Source organism: Caretta caretta, chromosome 8 (genome assembly GCF_965140235.1).
Source record: "Caretta caretta isolate rCarCar2 chromosome 8, rCarCar1.hap1, whole genome shotgun sequence".
NCBI classification, from domain to species: Eukaryota; Metazoa; Chordata; order Testudines; family Cheloniidae; genus Caretta; species Caretta caretta.
This window is the reverse complement of record NC_134213.1, coordinates 76,285,232-76,307,666: the sequence shown is the minus strand read 5'-3', so window position 1 is coordinate 76,307,666 and position 22,435 is coordinate 76,285,232. Positions and strand designations below refer to the sequence as shown.

Sequence of the window (22,435 nt, the reverse complement as noted above, 5' to 3'; positions counted from 1 at the left end):
ATATCAAAATGCATTGAATTTTAACATACATTTAGTAACTCTTAAGCCATGTCTGAAAATTTTGCCTATATCTTGTGTCAAAGTGAAGTCTTGAATAGGAATGCATCCTAATTGAGCCTGAATAAGACTGAAAAAGAAATATTTCTTAGTATATAAGCAAACAAAATATAATAAAACAAAAGTCAAAGACTCCATTGAAAAACAAAGGCAAGTTCAAGATAAAAGCAACATTGTTTGGCATCTAAAGGCATGAGCCTGCACACAATGAAGTCAATAGGAGTTTGGATCAGGGCTTTTATTTTCAAGCCAATGAGATGTGACACAAAATATTTACCAGTTTACTTTCATTTCTCTTGTTTTTATCTTCCCTTCCATTGGAAACCTGTATAATAAAACACACTGATTTTTTGCTATTCACTTTAACTAAAAAATACTTTCTTTCTGTACATTAATTCACTGACGTTTTTGTACCTGATAGTTATCCTGTTCTTGTCTTTATTCAAAGTGTTCAATATTTTCTTCTCATTTGTTCTTAACTTGACATCTGAAAATTCAATGCAGCTGGATATCATTGTGATCTGTAACAATTTAATATTGTTTAACAGATCCTGTTTTCATCCAATTGTCATTAGTAGTAAAATATAATGGAAGTAATAGCACAAGACAATATAGTATGTTATATATAATCAGAATTGCTTCAGAATTCCTTCATTCAGAAGGGTAAGATGACTCAGTGCTACGTAACTGAGGAGAGTAAAAGATGGGAGAATTGGAAGATCTCAGAGAATAAAACCCTCGAAAAAATAATATTGCAATTCATTTTGACACATCTTATACATCTTGATCATCATAATTCTTTGGTGTAAGGAAAAACAATATAAACTGTCTTCAATACAACTTTCTGTTTTAAACTTACAGATGTACATATATATACATATATATATTCTTAGAAAAATTAAATTACCAGTTCTGATAAAGTTTCTGTTCCATTAATTGTGGAAAACTGTTTCACTGTATCAAATGCAATATAGTACCAAGCCATTAGTTTTCCAGTCTCTGTAGATAAAGATTAAAAATATTTACTGCATTTTTTAAAGAGAAGTGTAGTATACTTGCTTCTTCTAAGCAACAGAACTGCATTTTTATTTTCCTTATACTATTATACATAGATCACTGCCACCAGGCCATCTTTTGATCCACAGCAGAATTTCCAGTGATTTAATAGGAGGATTTGCACAGGGATCCAGATCTGTATATGGTCCTAAGAATACAACTTCTATCATTTGCTAAATTAAACTCAGTTCAGATAATAGAATACAGAGTATGTTCATTATGGCCCAAATTCTGCCCTCAGCTACATCTGTAGAACTCCACTGGAGGTAAGTGAGCTGTAGCTCACGAAAGCTTATGCTCAAATAAATTTGTTGGTCTCTAAGGTGCCACAAGTACTCCTTTTCTTTTCTCCTGAATGGTTCTCTGTTCACTGGCCAATCGCTGTGCCCTTTAGTATGTCCTATGATAAACTCAAATCAAGAATAATTTTTAAACCTTATAAATATATTTTCAATACTATAGTCTAAATTATATTATGTTACCTGTAGTTTTGAAATTAAATTCTTCATCCATCTTGATCAAATCAAGAGATGACAAATCGTTCAAATTCTTCAAACACAATTCTGTCCAGAGTTTGAAAAGAGAAATTTATCTTTAGAACATGCAGGAAAAAAATACGATATTTTTGTACATACTAAGGAAGAGATTATGGTCTAAGTTACATCAGTCTAAAACCGGAGTAATTCCACTTAACGCAATGGAAGACCTAAGCACGTGATCTTTCTCCCACTGAAGTCAGTGGCAAAAATTCTTACTAAATTCACTGGGGTAGACTCAAGCTCAACTATACATTCAACGAAAACAAACCAACCAACCTCATTTTAAAATTGTAGAAAGCGTGAAAGAAACTAGATGCGAGAAGTTTAAAATGTCAGCTTAAGCTCTGAAAAGATTGAGAGTTCACTAGTAATCACTCAACACAATACAATATTTTCACTAATTTTTAACCACGTAGCAAGGCATGGCTATTCAAATGCACGTGTGATTGTTTAATCGTATATGTACATTATAGTAACTGTGCCTGCATTTATTTCAATGGTTACAAATTCAAATGAACCTATGTAGTCACTGGCAGTGGATACTGAATGATGATCAAAGTGTTTCCTTTGTTCTTATCTCTTTCAAAACCAAGAAAATTAAGTGCAAAAATGACATTAATACAATGTTGAGATTTTTCAATGCAAACATGGGAAGAAACTCAAAGTTGTAGTTCCCATAGCAACCACAAATCATCCACACTGCATACACACACATATATATGAACAGAATTATAATTAACAGAATATACATTACTACAAAATACTGCATATGTGCAAGAGGGCTGAGTTACAATATCCGTTAGAATAATAAAGTTGAATTTCCAGATCGGTGCAGTTAAAATCTTGGCAAGTAATGTTCTATTAGCATACTTATTTTGTATTTCATACAATTCTTATGTTGTAGACAGTATGAAAGAAAGTATAGCATGTTTGTTTTTATCATTTAAAGATGGGAGGGGCTGACCCCTAAACTGTTGAGTTTCATCTGGGTAATTTGATGGTATTGTCATAAATTGAGAAGTAATTTTAATATTTAAAGAGCCCTAAAGTAAATACTTATTTTATGTTCAAGCCACGATAAAACCATCTTCTTAAAAATTCTTTAAGTAATAGTTAAAGACTATTCTATAAAACCTGAGAACTGAAGAATATAGTTGATCTTTTTGTATTTGCAAAGTCAGATGCTACATGTCCACTTTAACAACAATACAGCATACAAGGTCCCTTAATTGCTTGATTGAATTATCTTACTTCTTGGCATTGCTTTATCTACTTGCTATATGAATAAATGTATAAACAAGCTTAGAACCATTTTAGCATAGCAAAATAATTCTTAGAAGACCCAATAAATCAAATAGATTTGACATATGACTAAATAAGGTATGGAGCACTTTATGCATATAAATCTTGCAAGATGTGTAAGATTTCTTCTGGCATACCGAAACAGAATGAATAAATCAAGCAATAAATGCTAAATCTTTAGCAATAGAGTAGAATATGCATTAAAGGGCTTTGCTCCATGTGAAAAATCTCATAGTCCTCGGGAATGGAATCCTCAGTCTAAACCAGCCAGACCGTATACATAGCCAAATCACAGCCACCAATATAAGTATCGTGAAAGAATAGCATATAAGGCCCTCCTATAGCTCACTGGATACACTCCCACTGGCCATAAAATACCATGCCCTTGACCTATACAAAATTCTCCTCCCACCTTCCTCAGGGAGTCAGGAGGCCTGATGCAAAGTTTTCTATAATACAAGGCAGTATGAAGTTCCCCCACAGTCTCTACTAATGCTGCCCCATGTGCATCAAGCATGCAGTTTTTAAATTGCTTTTGGGAAAGCTGCAGGTATTTAAGTTACCCCAATTTGTGGAATGAGGAAATCTGATATTAAATTTCTGTAGAGAAAATTTTGAAAGAATGTAAAAAGAAATTAAATCAAATGACAAATCAATGGAAGAAAAGAAAGGAAAATGAAAAGCATTCAAAATGAAATGAATCTAACTGTATGCAAAGTCTGATTTATGAGCAGGATATACAAGAAGCTCTATACCTGTGTATGTGTTCAAGAACTTGGGAAGAGGAGTATTTATTGTTTCTCCATATTATGAAATTTTTGGGGGGGGTAAAAGAACCATATTTGGAAAGCCCAGTATTTCTGATATGGAATAGCTTGCAAGTTAAATGAAAGTAATAGTGTTGCTTTAACACTTCACAAAAGGCTAGAGTCAGCCAACCTTAATCTCACTGAATAGTATCTTGCTCCATCGGTAGTTCCACGGAAATGAACAGAGCTACTCAGATATGGTGGAAGAATCTGGGCCAAAATGTCATGTTGTACTCAGAAAGGTGAAAAGGCACTGACCTTGTAATTTTGCTTCAATTCCAACTGTGTCTAATCCACATGAAAAACCTAGAGGAAAAGGCAAAATGGCCTTTTAAATGAATACAATCATGCATTTAATTTTCAACATTACTGTCTACCAAAACAATTTACTGACTGTAAAAAAATGTCAATTTAAGTACCTTTCATACTAATTGACATTTAAAATGGAGGCACAAGGTCGGTGAGGTAATATATTTTATTGGACCAACTTCTGCATATATATGAAATAGTATCCATTTTAAGTTTGCAGTGTTGTTGTAACTGTGTTAGTCCCAGATATGAGAGAGAAGGTGGATGAGATAATGTATTTTATTGGATCGACTTCCGCTGGTAAAGGGGACAAACTTTTGAGCTTCACAGAGATCTTCCTTACTCAGGTCTGGAAACGGTAACCAGAGTGTCACAGCTACATAGAAGGTTGGACAGATTGTTCAGACTAATGTTGTAGGAGACCACTTCAAATGAAGATGACACTGAACACCTCACCAGTTTTAGGACAAAGGAGGGTTAGTAGGCAGCAGAGTTCGTTAAAAATTGTGATGAACCATAAAACCAGTGCCTTTGTTAAGTCCATTGTTTTTAGTGTCCAGAAGAATTATGAATTAAAGTTTTCAGGCTCATCTTTTGAAGGTGTTTTACAGGTTTCCTTTGATGATGAGGCCTGAGGGGTCAGATATAGAGCTATCACTTAAGTGTTTGCTTACACGTGATAGGGTTTTTTTTTGTGTCTTTTATCGTTTTTCTTTGGGAGTTCATTTGAGAGCATAGTGACTGGCTGGTTTCACTCACATAGTTGTTGTTGTGGCATTTGATACACTGGATCAGGTACACCACATAGTGTGATAGGCATGTGTAGGACAAATGGCTCTTGAAAAGTGTATTGGGGGGATAGTGATCATCATAGCTGTGGAGATGTATCTGCAGGTTTTACATCTATTGTTCTGGCAGGGTCTGGCACTGCTTTCAGGTGGTGTTTCCTGGACTGTGGGGAGCTTGCTTCTGATGATGAGCTTGGTGAGGTTGGATGGGAGTTTGAAGGCCAGAAGTGGGGGGTTGGGAAAGATTTCTTTCAGGGTGTGGTCCTCAAAGTATGTAGTGTTCCATTTTTGAAGCTGATCGTGGTGTACCTGAATGGAACTGGTGGATAATCCTGGTTGTTTAAAGGTGTAACATGTAGTCCAGGATAAATGTTAGCAGAGCACATGCTGTGTCAACTTGGTGGGAGGTTCACCAGCATTGAAATTTAGTCGATTTGTGAATGTAAGTGTGTCTCGTTGTGTCACGCCTGCTTTTCAAAAGTATCTCATTGCATCCGAACAGGTTATTTCTGAATCCTGGAACCATGGAGGAGCCAAGCTTTGAAGGGGAGTGTCTGTGGATTGGGATGGAGGATACGTCCTGTGAAAGGAGCTGTGGTGTTGGACAGAGAGAGATTGGTTGGCAGTCTATCATGTGAAGGAGATAAATATACCAAACCTGTCACGGCCATGTTGGAGCTATAAGAATGATGTGAGCTTGGTCTTCCTGTATTTTGTGAAGTACCTGGAATAGGAGAGGAAATGGACAGAAGGCACAGAAGAGTGGTGTACTCCATGCAATGAAGAATGCATCTCCCAGCGATCCGTGTCACAGTCCTGCTCTGGGACAGAATTGAGGGAGTTTTGCTGTAGCAAAAAGATCTATGATAGGACATCCCCATCAATTGTAGATGGGCTGAAGGGCTCGCATATCCAGCTGCCACTCGTGATCCTGGGAAAATCTCCAGCTCAATGTGTCCGCGGTGATGTTCTGGTATCCAGGGAGGTATGCTGCTGAAATGGTGATGTTGTGCTGGATACACCAGTTCCACAATTTGAGTGCCTCTGACCATAAAGAGTGAGAACATGCTCCACCTTGTCTGTTGAACATACAGGCGAGATTGTTCGTCATGACTCTAATCGTGTGATGTTCAAGGAGATGGAAGAAATGTCAGCAGGCATCGCGGACCACTCATAGATCTAGGAGGTTGATGTGTAGAGTGGATTTGGTTAACGACCATCTGCCCAGCGCCGTGTGATTGTGTAGATGTGCTCCCCAACTGATTAGGGAGGCATCGGTTGTTCAGATCATGGTCGGTGGTCGTTGGAGGAAAGGAACTTTAACACAGACATTGTTGGGCTCCATCCACCAAAGTAGTGAGTCCTTGACTCTTATTTCGCACGGATAAGAGAGTTTCTGGAGGCTGCGTTTGTTGGGGTGATATTCTGTATGGAGCCATGCCTGAAAACATTGCATGTGTAGTCTTGCGTGCCTGATCATGAAAGTGACTGCTGCCATGTGGCCTAGATGTTGGAGGCACGTTCTGGCAGAGGTCTGGGGGCAAACCCGCATATTAGATATCAGATCTAGTATGACCAAGGATCTGTGAGGTGGTAGGAATTCAGAGAACCATTCAGGAGAAAAGAAAAAGGAGTACTTGTGGCACTTTAGAGATTAACAAATTTATTTGAGCATAAACTTTCGTGAGCTACAGCTCACTTACCTCCAGTGGAGTTCTACAGATGTAGCTGAGGGCAGAATTTGGGCCATAATGAACATACTCCGTATTCCAGGTATTGTACTGGCATTAAAGTGGACTTTTCTAGGTTCATGAGGAGGCCTAGTTTCGTAAACAAATCCATTGTTGTAGATGGCTCTGAGAATGTCGGTCTCAGCTGGGGTCCTGAGGAGACAGTTTTCGAGTATGGAAAGATGATGTCTCCTTGTTTCCTTAGGTAGGCAGCAACTACTGCCAGGACCTTGGAGAACACCAAAGGGGCAGTCGATAGTCCGAAAGGAAGCACCTTGTACTGGTGGTGGTTGTCGTCCATGACAAATTGGAAAAATAGTCCGTGAGCAGAGTGTACAATATAAAAGCACGTGTCTTGGAGGTCAAGGGCAGAGAACCAGGCCTCCTGTTCCAGTGCTGGGATAATAGTGGAGAGGTAATCATCTTGAAGTGTTGCAGTTTGATGAACTTGTTTAGATTGCGAAGGTCCAGGATGTGTCGCCAGCCACCAGATTTCTTCTGGATGAGGAAATAACGGGAGTAGAAACCCCTGTGTTGGAAAGGGACCAGTTCTATGGCTTCCAGTTGCAGATGATTTATTTCTCCCCCTAGAATGGGTTTGTGAGGGGGTCCCTGAAGGACGGGGGGTGGGGGTAGGAAAGGTATAAAGGGGATGGAGTATCCTTCCTGAAATTATCTCTAAAACCCACTTGTCTGAGGTGATTAGTCTCCATGATGGGAGAGAAAGAGCTAGTTGGTCACTAAACTGGTGGGACCTCAAAGATGGTAGGAATGACTGGAAAAGGGGGAGGCTTCTTGGGGCCTTGATACACTTTCAAAATTGTTGCTTCAGTGTGGGGGTGTGAGAGGTAGCCCCCTGAGGAATAGGTTGTTTACACTTGGAGGGAGGCCTTTGTTTTCAGCCCTGGGTGTCATAGTACCATTGAGGAGTATATTGCGGTGATCGAGAGTAAGGGGGGAGGTGGTATTTCTCTGGAGGTCTCTTCGGTACAGGCATGTAAATGCCAAGACATTGGAGGGTAGCTAGGGAGTTTTTACAGGAGTGCAGGGAATCGTCTGTGTGCTCCGAGAATAGTTTTCGGCTCTCAAAAGATAAGGCTTCCACAATAGTTTGTAACTCTTTAGGAAAACCTGAGAGGAGGAGCCATAATGCATGCCTCGTGACCACAGCAGTTGCAATGGATTAGGCAGCAGCGTCTAGAGCAGGGGGTCTCAAAGTCCTGGCCTGTGGGCCATCTGTGGTCCGAGAACCTTCCTACTGCGGCCCATGGAGGAGAGAGACAGGCAGACACGCTGCTGGCAATCTCAACTACAGGAGCCGCCACCCCCCCCACAGCTCCCATTGGCTGGGGGAGAGGGACACAAATACCATCACTAGTTGCCGGGCAGAGTCAGCCCTGGATGCAGCCTCATTAGTTGCCGGGCAGAGTCAGCCCTGGAGGCAGCATCACTTTTTTCCACAAAGAATATAAACACGTCAAAATACTGAAAACAACTCTCTGATGCACACCTTGCTGCAATCCTGAAGGTTTCAACTGCTCAGTCACTGAGGCCAAACACCAACAAACTGACAGAACTGAAGCGTTGTCAGGTGGCTGGCCAACACTAAAAACTCTCTGGGAGGTGAAGAATTGTATAAAGTTGTATGACAGTTTTATTATTTCTAAGAAATTTGAAATAAAAAATACAATATAAATGTTTTCTTTTCTGAACACCATCTTCAGTGACATTATTGACCCTGCTGGGAGGATCTGAGGACTGGCACTGGCCCTAAGGTAAATTGAGTTTGAGACCCCTGGTCTACAGAGTCTAACAAGGCTTGTAGGGCTGTACAGGCTAGAAGGTATCCTTCCAATATTAGGGACTGAAATTACTCTTTCTTGGCCTCTGGGAAGTCATGACAGAAATCCTCCAATTTGGAGTAGTTTAAGTAGTTAGCCATCAGAGCCTCGTAGTTTGAGATTCAAAACTGGAGCATGGCTGATGAATATGCCTTGAGTCCAAATAAGTTAGGCATTTCCAATCCCTGTCTGGATGACTAGCACATGGTTGGTATTGGCCTCTCTCTTGCACCAAATTGACCACCAGAGAATTTGGGGTAGGGTGCAAGAATAGAAATTCAGCATCTTTCACTGGAAGGTAGTACTTTTTGTCGGCGGGTTTGCAAGTTGGATGGATGGATGCTGGGATCTGCCAAGAGCTCTTTTGCGAGGTCCAGAAGAGCTTCATTGATCAGTAGTATAATCTTGAAGGAAGAGGAAGTGTGGAGGATATCAAGCATCTTATGTTGCTAATCCTTGATTTTCTCCAAAGGAATCTTCAGGGGCTCTGCAATCTTGCAGAATAGGTCTTGAAAATGTCTGAAGTCATCGGCCATAAACAAGAGCAAGGGTTCCTCAAAGTCATCGGCACAGCTTCCTAGCAAAAATTTCCTAGCTAGAATTTCCTCCAACAATATGCAGCTTTCCTAACCTCCCTCCTCCCAACAATTTAGGAGCATCTCTTATGTGGTAGGAGCATTTCCTACCAAACTAGGAAACAAAAGACAAATCTGGGTGAACATAATTTATTTGGATTATGATAGTGCCAATGAGACAGGCATCTATTGTAATACTTTTAACTAATAATGGCCTTGGTTTTGCAGGGCATTGTAATCTTCGTATTATTTTTATATAGCTTTTCACATGATAGTACAATGGTATTAACAATATCCTAAAGTGTAAACAGACATATATATATGTATATATATAAAAAAAGGAGTCAAGAGTACCTTACTAACAGCTGTTGAATGTCCAAACACTTATCACTTGAGAACATGTCAACCAAAAAGATTTAAATTTACCAATTATTTCTTTTCTTTTTCAGTGCCACAAAGCAACTGTTCCACAATCACAATCATAGACATCCCATTTTGCTAAGTACCATAGAATGCCTTATGCTGGGCATGAAAGGCATAAGGCATAAGGCATGCTGGGCCTTATGTTGGGTCAGCAGCCTGTACTATCAGTGCTGAAGCAGAAAATCTGCCTTTGGGGGAAAAGATAGATGTATTTTTATTCAATATGAAGCAGTTTTCTGAATTTTAATATCCTCATTTTATCTTCTATAAAATAAGGATATTAAAAAGAAAAACCACTCAATATTAAATAAAAGTTGATTTACCTTTTCCTTGGAGGCAAACTCAATACTCAGAGCTGAAAAGCAATGGTAATATGCCACCAGCTTTGTGTGTGCTGTGATACCTCAGCACAGTGGGAAGCTGGTAATCATAGGCTGAAATTTTGCAGACCTGTTAATGAAAAAGTAGTACAAGTTTAAAATATGTTGAAATGCCTCCTAATTATGTTAACATGGTTGAAATGCTTTTTCCTAAAGATGTTCCAGGTCACCTTTAACAACTTCATTGTCTTCAATCCCTACTGAAATGACAGCCCATAAAAGACAAGAGAAAACAAGTAACACTAATCTTTTTTATCATTTCTCACAAACAGAAAATTACTTGCCAAAAATGCAGGTAGTTTACTGTAACCTACTTTATCTTAGACATGACATATAATCCAGTATCATATTCTAGTCAATTTCAAAGCCACAAACCATAATGAACTGGATTTTTCAAAACTCGGATGTATAGGAAAGTTGATCGTATCCATTCCAAAGCTATTTTCACATCTGTGATGGTGTGCAACACTATTTCTGCATTTAAATGCTCAACAAGATGTTTGTGCAAACTAGTAAGGAACAAAAGGTAAATCAATTAGAAATAAAATTAAATTACAATAAGCATTAATCAAAGTATCAAACTTTTTTTTTTTTTTACAAACAATAATAAATTATATTTTACAGTAAATAGTCCACTTATTGCTGCGGCTTTTTATGGTACTTGGTATAAAAAGGTAAAAAATACTTAAATGATCAGGAATTCAAGCTGTGTGTTATGGAATGGGCTCCAGTTAGCAAAAGAAACACAGATTTTTGGTGTTGGCTGTTGGACATCACTGGCATCCAAGAAACAAAACTATTATATTCTTGTTATTATGGGAAATATCAGAGTTTAAGTCTTAACTAGATTTACCTTATAAGATTTTCAATTTTAGCATTTAAAATTCCACTGTAATTCTGAATGTTCTTATTTTTAAATGTCTCTCACTCCCTGTAGGCCTTCCATCAATTGAGCATTATAGGCTAGCGTTTCTGGAATCTCTCTTGTATCAAACTTCAAAGACATGTCCTGGAAGCTTTCTGTGTTCTATTTTTTGTTTTTTTGAATACTTTCACCACATACAGTAGAGTCACATTTTACTCAGAGGTTAGGTTCTAAAGTCAGGACGTAAGGTGAAAATTGCATATAGTCAAAATTACCCTTGAAAATCCCTTAAATCGCCCATAAAGTACAGTATACTGTACATGGTTTTGTGTATACAACCCTGTACAGTAATATGTATAATGTATACAGTAATGTACAGTATATTATAAAGAGTACATATGCAAAATATAATTTTACAGGACTGTATTTTTAATTACAGGGATAATTACAAGGGGTCGTCAGAGCTTGATGTCGATCCAGGAGACGGAGGTGATGGAGAGCTTGGGTGACAGAGAGCAAGTGGTTGGCTCTGGTTCAGCTTGAGAAGTTGATTGCATAGGCTCATCTGCTGCTGGTCATTTTTCCTTGAAAAACATGGTGAACGGCAACTGTCGCTGTTGTCTCTTGAGCTGCTCAAACATTTCTTGATACGGTCTCAAATCGTCCGTAATACTACGCGTGATTTTGAGGCTTCGTTCCATAGAGGGATTGCATTCAAAAATTAAATAATTCAAGTGTTTCGTTGCTTGGAACACTTCAAATTTATGAAGATTCCAGCTTGCTGGCTCTTCCTGTTCATCGTCATCATCTTCGTCTTCTGTAGATGATTTTATCAGTTCCTCTAATTCTTCGTTAGTCAATGTTTCTCTATAGCAGTGTTTCCCAAACTTGGGACACTGCTTGTTCAGGGAAAGCCCCTGGCGGACCGGGTCGGTTTGTTTACCTGCTGCGTCCGCAGGTTCGGCCAATCGCAGCTCCCACTGGCCACGGTTCATCACTCCAGGCCAATGGGGGCTGCAAGAAGGGGGGCTGGCACATCCCTCGGCCCGCGCCGCTTCCTGCAGCCCCCATTAGCTGAGAACAGCGAACCGCGGCCAGTGGGAGCCGCAATCGGCTGAACCTGCAGACGCGGCAGGTAAACAAACTGGCCCGGCCTGCCAGGGGCTTTCCCTGAACAAGCGGCGTCCCAAGTTTGGGAGACACTACTCTATGGTTCTCAATTAATTCTTCAATTTCTTCCTCAAGGATGTCGACAAAGCCATCACCACGCACTTGCCTGGCCAGCTGAACAATGCGTTTCACTTCTTTATCAAATGGTTGGGAAATCCTTAAAATCATTCACACATTTTTTCCATAGGTTTCGTCAAAATGCATCGACTGTTTCAGGCTTGACTGCATCCATTGCCTGTTTTAATATAAGTGATGCAATCGGCAATGTTGAAGGACTTCCAACTCTCCATCACATTAAGATTGGGATCAGCATCCATAGCGCTACATATCTGTGAGAATGTAGGCCTCGTGTACGTGGCCTTGAAACAGTGAATCATGCCTTGGTCGAGAGGTTGGAGGAGGCATTGGGGGGGAGAAAGATGACTTCAGTGTCGTTATGTGCAAACCAGAGTGCCGCAGGGTGGCCAGGAGCATTGTCTACGATCAGCAACACTTTAACGTCAGTCCTTTCTCATCGAGGTACCGCTTGACCTCCGGAATGAAACACTTGTGGAACCAATCCAGAAGCGATGCTGCCATCACCCAAGCCTTTTTATTTGATTGCCAGAACACAGGCAGGAGATTTTTGTTCTTGCCTTTTAAGGCATGGGGATTTGCAGCTTGTAGAGCAAGCCCGGCTTTATTAAATGCCCAGATGCATTGCCACAAAACACAGTCAAACAGTCTTTAGCTTCTTTGAAGCCAGGGGCTTGTCTTTCTGATTTCGAAGTGTAAGTGTGGTGGGGCATTTTTTTTCCAGAAGAGCCCAGTCTCGTCAGCATTAAAAACTTGTTCCGGAATATAGCCCTTTTCTTCTAGGATTTTCTTTAATTGTTCAGGGTAGGCTTTTGCTGTCTGTTCATTGGCAGATGCAGGTTCACCAGTAGTCTGCACGTTTTTGAGGTTGAAGTGGTTCCTAAAACTGTTAAGTCAACCTCAGCTGGCTTTGAATTCCTTCTCATCAGAAGGCTGTCCCTCTTCGGCAGGAGGTTTGAACAGCGCATGGAGGCTAAGAGCCTTTTCTCGCAACATGTTGCCATCGATAGGCACACGTTTACGATTCATGTCTTCCAGCCATAAGTTTAATGCCTTTTCAGTCTTCACTAAAGTCTTATCACGCACCTGGCTCATCACCTTAGCAGTTATTGGAGCACTTGATGTCACGGCTTGACAAATTTCTCTCTCTCGAATCTTGATGGCACGGATGCTAGATTCATTGAGGCCATATTTAAGCACCATGTTGGAGACCGACATACCATCTCTTAATAAGTCCAACACAGCCAGTTTTTCCTCCAGCGTTGGAACAGATCGCTGTTTCTTCAGTTGAGCACCAGATGAAGTAGTTGGCTTGCGTTTAGGAGCCATGTTGTATGAAAAATACATATCTTTAAACACTAGAATCACACTCAGCGTGGCAAGATGCTCACGCTATGAGAGGCACAGGGAACTGAGACCGACTGAGGGAACAGCAGATTCACGTCCATCTCATGCTCACTCCGGAGCATACACGCATTGAGTGGAATGGTGGGCGAAATTGCCCGCACTATTTACAGGTATCTTGTTATTTTTCTCTTTCTTTTTTTTTTGCCAAGCACGTATACTCGAAGTCACGTAAGTTAAATGCATGTATGATGCGATTCACCTGTGTCTACAACCAATTTCCTTTGATATGTTTAAGATAGAACTATAGACCTAACTCTCTTTTTTAGGTATCAGGTATGGGGAGTATTCCAGCTAATGAAAAATACATGGAGCTCAATCTCCAAACTCAGAAACTCATTCAGTGTCATACTGCTGTTTTCAAGGAACATGACTTGTACTTTAGCAGGGATCTACATCTCTACAGACAGACATTTCAAAACAGGGATAACTTAAGAACCTCCTTACCCCACACAAAACCAGGATGCTAGAACAGGAACATCATAGGTATTAGGAACAAGATTAATCACTTGAAATCAAAAGAATTTATATACCAAAAGAACTGGTGAGAAGAACTCACCTCTAACATTAAGCTGCTTACAGTAACTGAAGTAACTGTGAAGCATCTCACACATCCAGTGCGACAATAGCCAGCAGTATTTATGTCAATGTTATGGTGTTGCACGTATACCCAATCAGCTCCTTAGGGTGGTATGGCCCTGTGGCCCAAGTCACCAGGGCAAGCCTTGGCCTCAGGACCATAAGGCCTAGAGGCTGAAGTCTAAATAGCAGCCCTTTTCCCAGGACAGCATGGCCTAAGGGCTAGGATCAGTAGGGCTACCCTGGGATTCAGGATAGTAAGACCTAGTGGCCAAAGCCTAAATAGCTGTCCTTCTCAGTGTAATATGAGCCAATGGCCAGAGTCAGTCACGCTGTCCCGAGGTTCAGGACAGCAATGCCCAGTGGCCAAAGTCTACATAGCTGCCCTTCTTCTCAGGGTGGTATGGTCCAAAGGCCAGAGTCAGTCAGGCTGTCCTGGGATTTAGGACAGCAAGGCTCACTGGCCAGAGTCTAAACAGCTGACAGTTGGTACAAGGCAGCGTGGCCCAGAGGCTAGAGTCTAAATAGCTGCCCTTGGATTCAAGGCAGTACAGCTCGCTCCTTTGGGCGGTGACCTCATCCAGTGGTGGGTATGGTGCAGGACAAGGGGACTCAGACCCAACCTACTCCACTGGGTCCCGACCCACGGCCCTGAGGAACCGATTCTCCTGTGTTCAGGCTTGGTTTCTCTCTGCAATCATTCCGTTCCCTGCATCACTTCCTACCCTCACTTCCAGCATTGGTAGCCTCCCGGCATCAGCAAACTCTTCTCTGTCATCCTCGGCGGTGAACTGGGTATCTGCAGTGGCTTCAGCGCAGTCAGCCTCTGCAGCCTGGGGCTCCAGTAGCTTCCTGGCAGGAGCCTGCAGCACATATCTACTCTCCTCCTCAGTCAGCCCAGACTGAGCTGAACCACTCCCTCTTTTACTGTGATTCCAGTTGGAGCATGCTCAGCAGGAGTGACGGGGTGCAGCTTCTTCATACAAGAGCATGGGGTTAATCCCCTTCGTCCCAGTGCGGGGTAGGTATACCCCATCACATATGGAACACTTCAAAGTTCATCTTTTTTTCTTGGACTACTGGAAAGGGAGTGGGCTCAGGATTGGGGTGTTTGGTAGATTTCTATGGTGTTTTAAATTTACAGGATAGATGCCCAAACTACAGAATTTATTTTTCTGAATTAAAAACTGATTCTAAAAAAAATACTACAAGAAAGCTTCTGTGATTACATCTAAATATTATTTGGTTTTCTTGTTGATTAGTATTCTCACAGATACTGAACAGATAAAATGAAGTTTCCACTTCTGGTGTACCTCTGTATGATTTCCCCATAAACCTGTCTTTTATAATCCATGGGATGATAAGCCAAAAGAACAAGAAAATACATTCTGTTTGTTCTATTCATCAGTATGCTTGTTGCAAAATTACTTAGTTACCTGCTTTCTATTGTATCTGCACCATTTAACAGCTGTACATATTTCTCTCTCGTACTTAACCTAGTCAAGATAACTGCTGTAGCGGTAGTGTCAAACTGAAAAAAAAAGTACTTTAAGATTTAGCAGGAGACACCTAAAATATGCGTTTCATATCTTTGGTAACAATTCAAAATGTATTTTTAAAATGTTATGTTTAATCTGTTGAGGAATGCCAAGACATCAACAACTGACAGACAAATCCTGACAAATCCATTTGCACATTGACCAGTACCTGAACTTTAAAAAAAATAATTGTTTGCATTTGGGCTGGTGCTACTAACCTATTTGCTGTAACACGCATATACTATAGACGGTATTAGGATCCATGCAATTTTGCACAGCTGCTAAACAATACCGTGCATACACAAAAGAGAATCCCACTTATTCAGCGGACAAATACGCATCTGGAAAAATCTATTAACCTCAGTCAAGTGATTTCCACATCCCACCTCACCCAAGCTGCATGTCACCACCACAATCCTTCTGAATGAAGAGGACTAAAGAGAATTCACTTGGTAGTCCTTCAATGCACTCTGCAGTGCTGGACATTAGTCTTATGATTAGCAAGATTGTCAATTCCTCCCTCAAATGGGTAGCAGCTCTTAAATGAATGATTATTAAATACAAGGTCAGAAAACCAATTCTTGACACTGATAATCTCGTTAATTATTGCCAAATGTTAAAAAGCCTGGAAATGAACCATTAAGAGATACACAAAATTCCCTACTGACTTCACTACTCACTAGCAAGTTACCTCATGTACTCGGCACCCAACCTTCACTTTCCCACTTGCTTTGTTCAAAACTGGAAATATAGAGCTAATTGTATATTAGAAAATTCCCATACAAAAATCAACTAGTTTTTTCATTTGGATTGTTGAATGTGGTACATATGAAAACAGCCCTTAATCAAATAACTCTTCCCGATTCAATATAAGAATTTAAGCACCTGCTTAAAGTTAGGCATATGCTTAAGTATCTTTCTGAATCAGGAGCTCTAGCAGCAAAATCATGTATCCTTTATTTAAATGAACAAAGGAAAGAATTACTTATATGTACAGTAATTGGAGTTCTTAAAGACGTCTTGTCCACATATATATTCCAATTATCGTTTGTGTGCGCTCCAGAAACTTGAAACCGGAGTCTTTTGTCCAGCAGCGTCCATTGGGAGGCACACATGCCCGAAGTGTTCTCATGCCCCTTACCAACAGCATACAGAGTGGGCCAACCATCACTTAGTTCCTTCACCACCAGAGAATTCCAACTATACAAGACTCTACAGCACAGGGGAAGGAGGCTGGATTGTGGAATATACTAATGGCCAAAGTCTCAAAAAAGTGAAGGTTACTTGTAACTGGAGTTCTTTGAGATGGCTCCGCTTACCCACACTTATGGGTATTGCGCCTCCTAGTGGTGCCTAATAGTAGAACCTTTTCCAAGCAGTGTCCGTTAGAATGTTCACGCAACCCTCCCTATTACTCCTCTCCGCATTTCTCAATATTCTAAGGATGAGGCTATATAAGAGGGTGCAGCGCCCTCTACCACCTGTGTTCCTTCCGCCACCAACCCAGAAATACAGAACAATAGGACCCTAAGAGCGAGCAGAAGACAGGAGGAAAGTGTGAATATGCAGAGCCATCTCAAAGAATTCCAGTTACAAGTAAGTAACCTTCATTTCTTGTTCAAATGGCTATGTGTATTCCCACTCACGGGTAGTTTTATAAACAGTACTTAAAATAACCTAAAAGAGGGAACAGACTCCTAACTGAATAGTGATTGAAGCACTGCTGTGCTATCTAACATCTGCCCAGGAAGCCAAATTGAGAGAATAATGTTTACTAAATATGTGAACATAAAGAACAGTTACTAACCTTTCCACAACTGCTGTTCTTAGAGATTTGTTGCTCATGTCCATTCCAATGTAGGTAGGTGTGTGCTCACCCTGAGCATCGCCTCTGGAAAGTTTTCCCTCAGAGGTATCCATTGGGTCGGTTTTGGTGCCCCCTGTGGTCACACGTTCATAGCACCAGTATGAAGGGTCCTGCCGACCCACAACCCCCTTTGTTCCTTCTTGCTGGCCAACTCCAACAGAGGGGTAGATAGGAAGGTCTTGGAATGGACATGAGCAACACATCTCAAAGAACAGTTATGGAAAGGTTAGTAACTATTTTTCTTCGAGTGCTTGCTCATGTCCATTTCAATGTAGGTGACTCTAGCAGTTGCAAGTGGAGGATTCAGAGTTTATTGACCTGCTGATTGCAACACCGCTCAGTCAAATCCAGCATCATCTCTAGCCTGTTAGGTGATGGGGCAGTGAAAAGTGAAAGTGTGAACCGACGACCATATTGCAGCTCTACGAACGTTCTGGATAGGAACTTGTGTTACAAATGCTGCCAAAGATGCTTAGGCCCTTGTGGTATGTATGTGCTGTCAGGGCAGCCGGGGCAGGGACTTTGCCAGGTGATAGCATGTGCTGATGTAAGATGTGATCCACAATGAAATTCTCTGGGTTGAGACGGGAAGACCTTTCATCCTGTCTGCAAAGGACATGAATGGTTGAGTGAATGGCTTAAAATGGCTTAGTTGTTTCTATGTAGAAAACCAGTGCACATCTGATGTCTAGCGAGTGGAACCTCTGTTCTTCTCTGTTGGCATGTGGTTTCAGATAGAAGACCGTTAGGAAGATATCCTGGTTACTATGGAACTGAAAAACCACCTTTGGATGGAAAGCTGGATGAGGATGTAGTTAGAATACCATCTCCTTGTCCTTGAAGGATACCATGTTATGGTGGTTCTGAAGTAAGGGGCCGGATCTCTAAGACACTTCTGGCAAAAAATAATGTCCACCAGGAAGGTCACCTTCCAGGACAGGTAGAGTAGAGACTATATTGCCAGTGGCTCAAATGGAGGTCCTGTCAGTTTTGACAATACCAGGTTGAGATCCCTGGGAGGGATTGGTTGCCAGATCTCTCAAGGCCCTTAAGGAACCAATTACAGATGGTGTTTGAAAACACGGAATGGCCATTCATCCATGGGTGAAAAACTGAGATTACGGACAGATGACCTACTTAGACCTTGTCGTTTTAGGTGTAGTAAGTAGTCTAGAATAAATGGTATTGTTGATAGCATAGATGAAATACCCTTCTGTGTAGACCAGATCGAGAACCTTTTTTTCATTGTCAGGTAAGTAGCTCTGGTGGACGGCTTTCTGCTCCCTAAAAGTACCTTGCAAACCTGCCCCGAGCATGTTAGCTCTAAGGGGTTCAGCTATGGAGCTTCCAGGCTGTCAGATGAAGGGACTCGAGATGAAGGTGATGCAGGTGGCCCTTGTCTTAAGAGGTCAGGTTTGGATACAGAGGTAGAAGAATTGGCATCTCCACCGAAAGGGCTAAGAATGTGACAAATCAATGCTGGTGGGGCCAGGCAGGGCTATGAGGATGACCCATGCTCTGTCCTTTCTGATTCTCAGCAAGACCTTGTGTATTAGAGGAATGGGAGGAAACGCGTAGAAGAGATGATCCATGCAGGGGAGGAGGAAGTGTCTGCGAGAGATCTAGGGCTGTGACACAGGAGGGTACAGAATCGGAGACACTTCCTGTTGTGCTTTGTCTCAAAACAGAGCTATCTGGGGAGTTCCCCACTTCTGGAAAATGGTTTTCACAACATCTGGACAAATAGACCACTCATGTGGTTGGAGAAAGATCTGCTTAGGTGATCCGCTAGCTCGTTCTATGATCCCAGCAGATAGGAGGCCTGGAGGTAAATCGAGTGGTTATGCAGAATTCCCACAAACGAAGTGTTTCCTGGCACAGGTGAGAGGAGCATGCTCCTCCCTGCCAACTGATATAAAACATCGCCATCATGTTGTCTGTGAGAACTGACACGTTCTTGCCCGCCAAATAGGGCTGGAATGCCTGGCATGACAAGCGAACTGCTCTGAGCTACCAGACATTGATGTGTGTAGCGAGAGCTCTTCCAGAGACCAAAGGCTCTGAGTTCTGAGGGAACCCAGAAGAGCACCCCAGCCCATCACTGAAGCATCTGTAATGAGAGACACTGATGGTTGGGGTCAGCAGGTCTAACCACCAATTGAGAGAGGTGATCACTGACAGGGAACTGTGATAACTGTGTTCAGACTGTGTCAGTTTGGCGAGTATACAGACGCCAGCCATGCCTGGAGAGGTCTTAGTTGAAGTCTCACATGCTGCACCACATATGTGTATGAGGCCAACTGGCCCAGGAGCTCAAGAAGTTCCTCGCTGTAGTGATGGGATGATGTCTGAGGTTCTCTATAAGCATCACTATTGCTCGGAACCCTGCTTCTGGGAGGAAGGTTCTGGCTTGGACAGAGTCGAGGATCGCCCCAATAAACTTTATCCTCTGAACCAGGGAGAGGGTAGACTTCTGCACGTTTATCAGTAGACCCAAGTCCTGCATGTTGACTGGATTAACTTTATGTCAGACTCCACCTGGCCATTGGTCTGACCTCTGACCAGCCAGTCACCAAGGCAATGGTAGACCTGAGCTCCTTGTCTCCTCAGGAAGGCTGCAACAACCGCCATGCACTTCGATGGGCTGCTGGCAGGCCATACGAGAAAACTGCAAATTGGTAGTGCACATGGTTCATGATGAACCTGAGGAACCTTCTGTGTTCCTGAAAGATCGAGATATGGAAGCAAGCAAGCATCCTTCAAATCAAGGGCTGTGTAGTCCCCTGGATCCAGGGAAGGGATGATGGAAGCCAAGGAGACCATGCAGAACTTTGGCTTCTTCATATATCTGTTGAGCTTTCACAGGTCCAGAACTGGTCTGAGACTACCGTTGGCTTTCAGGATAATGAAATATCAGGAGTAGAATCGTCAGCCCTCTAACTCTGGTGGAACCTCTTCCATGGCTTCCACCCTTAGGAGTGACTGCACCTCTTGGGCTAGAAGTTACTCATGAGAAAGGTCCCTGAAAAGGGATGAGGAGGGCAGGAATAACTGAACTAAAGAGTGTATCTCACTGCTATTATGCTTAGCACCCAGTGGTCTGTTGTAATGCGGGCCCATGCCTCATTGAAATGGGATAAATGGTCCACAAAAACTGGATAGGTTGGATCCAAATTCTATCCTGGTATGTTGTCCTCAAGCGTCCCATCAAAAGGCCTGCTTGAACCTCCTAGAGTGTTGGGGGGGGGGGGGGAGGAGGGAAAGCAAGGCATAGACGAGGACGAGGACTGGGGCAGAGGTCTTCTCCTAAAGCTCCTGCTCTTTCCCTGTGGTACTCTTGCCAGGCAGGCAGTGGGAAGAATCAAGCAGCCAATTGAGGCTTAATGTTTCCTTGTGGATGCCAGTGTATGAAGTCCTAGAGACTTCAGGGTGGCCCTTGAGTCCTTCAGGCTGTGCAGCTTGGAGTCAGTCTGCTCAGAAAAGAGTGATGTGCCCACAAAATGAAGATCCAGCAAGGTCTGTTCGACCTCATGCAGCAGGCCCGAGGATTGAGCTTCTGTGCATTGCCACTGCTAAGGCCATAGATTGGGCTGCAGAGTCTGCAGCATCCAAGGCTGCTTGCAAGGATGCTTTTGCACCGATTTGCCTTTCTCCACAGGAGCTGCAAATTCTTGTCTGGACTCCTGGGGTAATAACTCCTTAAATTTCAGCACGGAGTCCCAGAAATTTAAACTGTTCCTGCCCAGGAATGCCTGCTGATTCATGATCCTGAGCTGGAGGCCACCTGTTGAATAGATCTCTGCCAAAAAGGTCTAATTTTTTGACATCCTTGACCTTGGGGGTTGGCCCCTGTTGGCCCCGCTCACTGGCTGCTGACACAACCAAAAAGCCCAGTGGCGGATATGTGTAAAAGAAACTCACAAACCTTAGCTGGGATAAAGTATTTGTTTTCAGTTTTCTTTGCTGTTGGCTAAAGAGATGCTGGGACCTGCCATAATGCCTTGCTGGAGTCCATAATGGCCTTGTTAAGGGGCAATGACATTCTTGATGTGCTGTGACTGTTAGAATGTCTACCAGGGCATGGGAAGACTCCCTGATATCTTCTACCTGGATCCCCAGGTTTTGAGCCCCCTCTTAAGGAGCTCCTCATGAGCCTTATAGTCATCCTAGGAAGGTGCTACATCCACTCCTACCACAGCCTCATCAGGAGAAGAGGAGGAGGAAGCCTGTACTGGTAGGGGGAACTGTTCTTCACACTCAGCACCAGACAGGTCTCAAGGTGCTGGCTCTTGGTATTTGGCACTGGCCTCGGTACTGCAGCTTGGGTCCCGCTCTGAGTGGAGCGGTGGAAGTGCTCTGAACTCAGACACCACGGAGTAGGACCCTCGGCAATGAGTCCTCTGCATTGGCTGGAAAGCCTAGGGGTTCCAGAATGGCCATTGAACTGCATCTGCCACTGCTCCGGGGGCCAAACTGTGGATGGGATGCCTTGGCTTGGGTCCATGGCCAGATAGTGCTAATTGGAGTGACGGAGCTAGCTCCTGCAAGAGTTGCATGACTCATCCTTTGACTCTGTTTCCGAAAACTCCCCTCCTGGAGACCAGGCAGGAGCGGTGCTGATCGGTGCCAGCGAGCAGTGCTGAGAGGGAGGAGACCAGGAATGGGCCATCATGGCCTGTTTCTCTTTTGAAGGCACCTGGGCCCTCAGTGCCTCTGAGGTCCTTCCCACTAGTGCTGCTGCTGTCAGCTCCTGCATAGCTGGAGATGCTGGTACTAGCAGTGAGAGTACGTCTCTCATTGCAGCAAACATGTCTGATGTCGATTGTTCTGTCAACACAGTATCTCCAGTGGCTCTGCTGCAGAGGTGAGTTCATTGGTTCGGGACTCAACGGTACTCGCACTCTACTAGTGTCTCCCTGCCCTGCCAACCTTGGGGATGGGGATGGACCACTATCAGTCTTCTTCTATTTCTTCCTCGATAGAGTGTGGTACTGAGGTTCTCTCACCAGAGCATTTTTCTTTGGCACCGGAGATGGTGCATGGTGCCAAGGCTCTCGAGAGGCAGAAGGAGCATCTTTTCTCAGTGCCAGTGATGAAGAGCAGCGCTGAGAATCTCGAACAGTAGTCA

The 22,435-nt window shown here is 42.6% G+C and overlaps 1 protein-coding gene across 1 annotated transcript in view; it reads right to left on the bottom strand.

Moving 5' to 3' along the window:
• HFM1 (helicase for meiosis 1) overlaps nucleotides 1-22,435 on the bottom strand; it is a 108,101-nt gene that overhangs the window by 44,436 nt on the left and 41,230 nt on the right. The window contains 8 exon segments of the mRNA XM_048861119.2: nucleotides 30-127; nucleotides 335-382; nucleotides 472-578; nucleotides 965-1,056; nucleotides 1,596-1,676; nucleotides 4,022-4,069; nucleotides 10,185-10,318; nucleotides 15,339-15,433. Of these exon segments, the coding sequence (XP_048717076.1) occupies nucleotides 30-127; nucleotides 335-382; nucleotides 472-578; nucleotides 965-1,056; nucleotides 1,596-1,676; nucleotides 4,022-4,069; nucleotides 10,185-10,318; nucleotides 15,339-15,433 (703 nt within the window).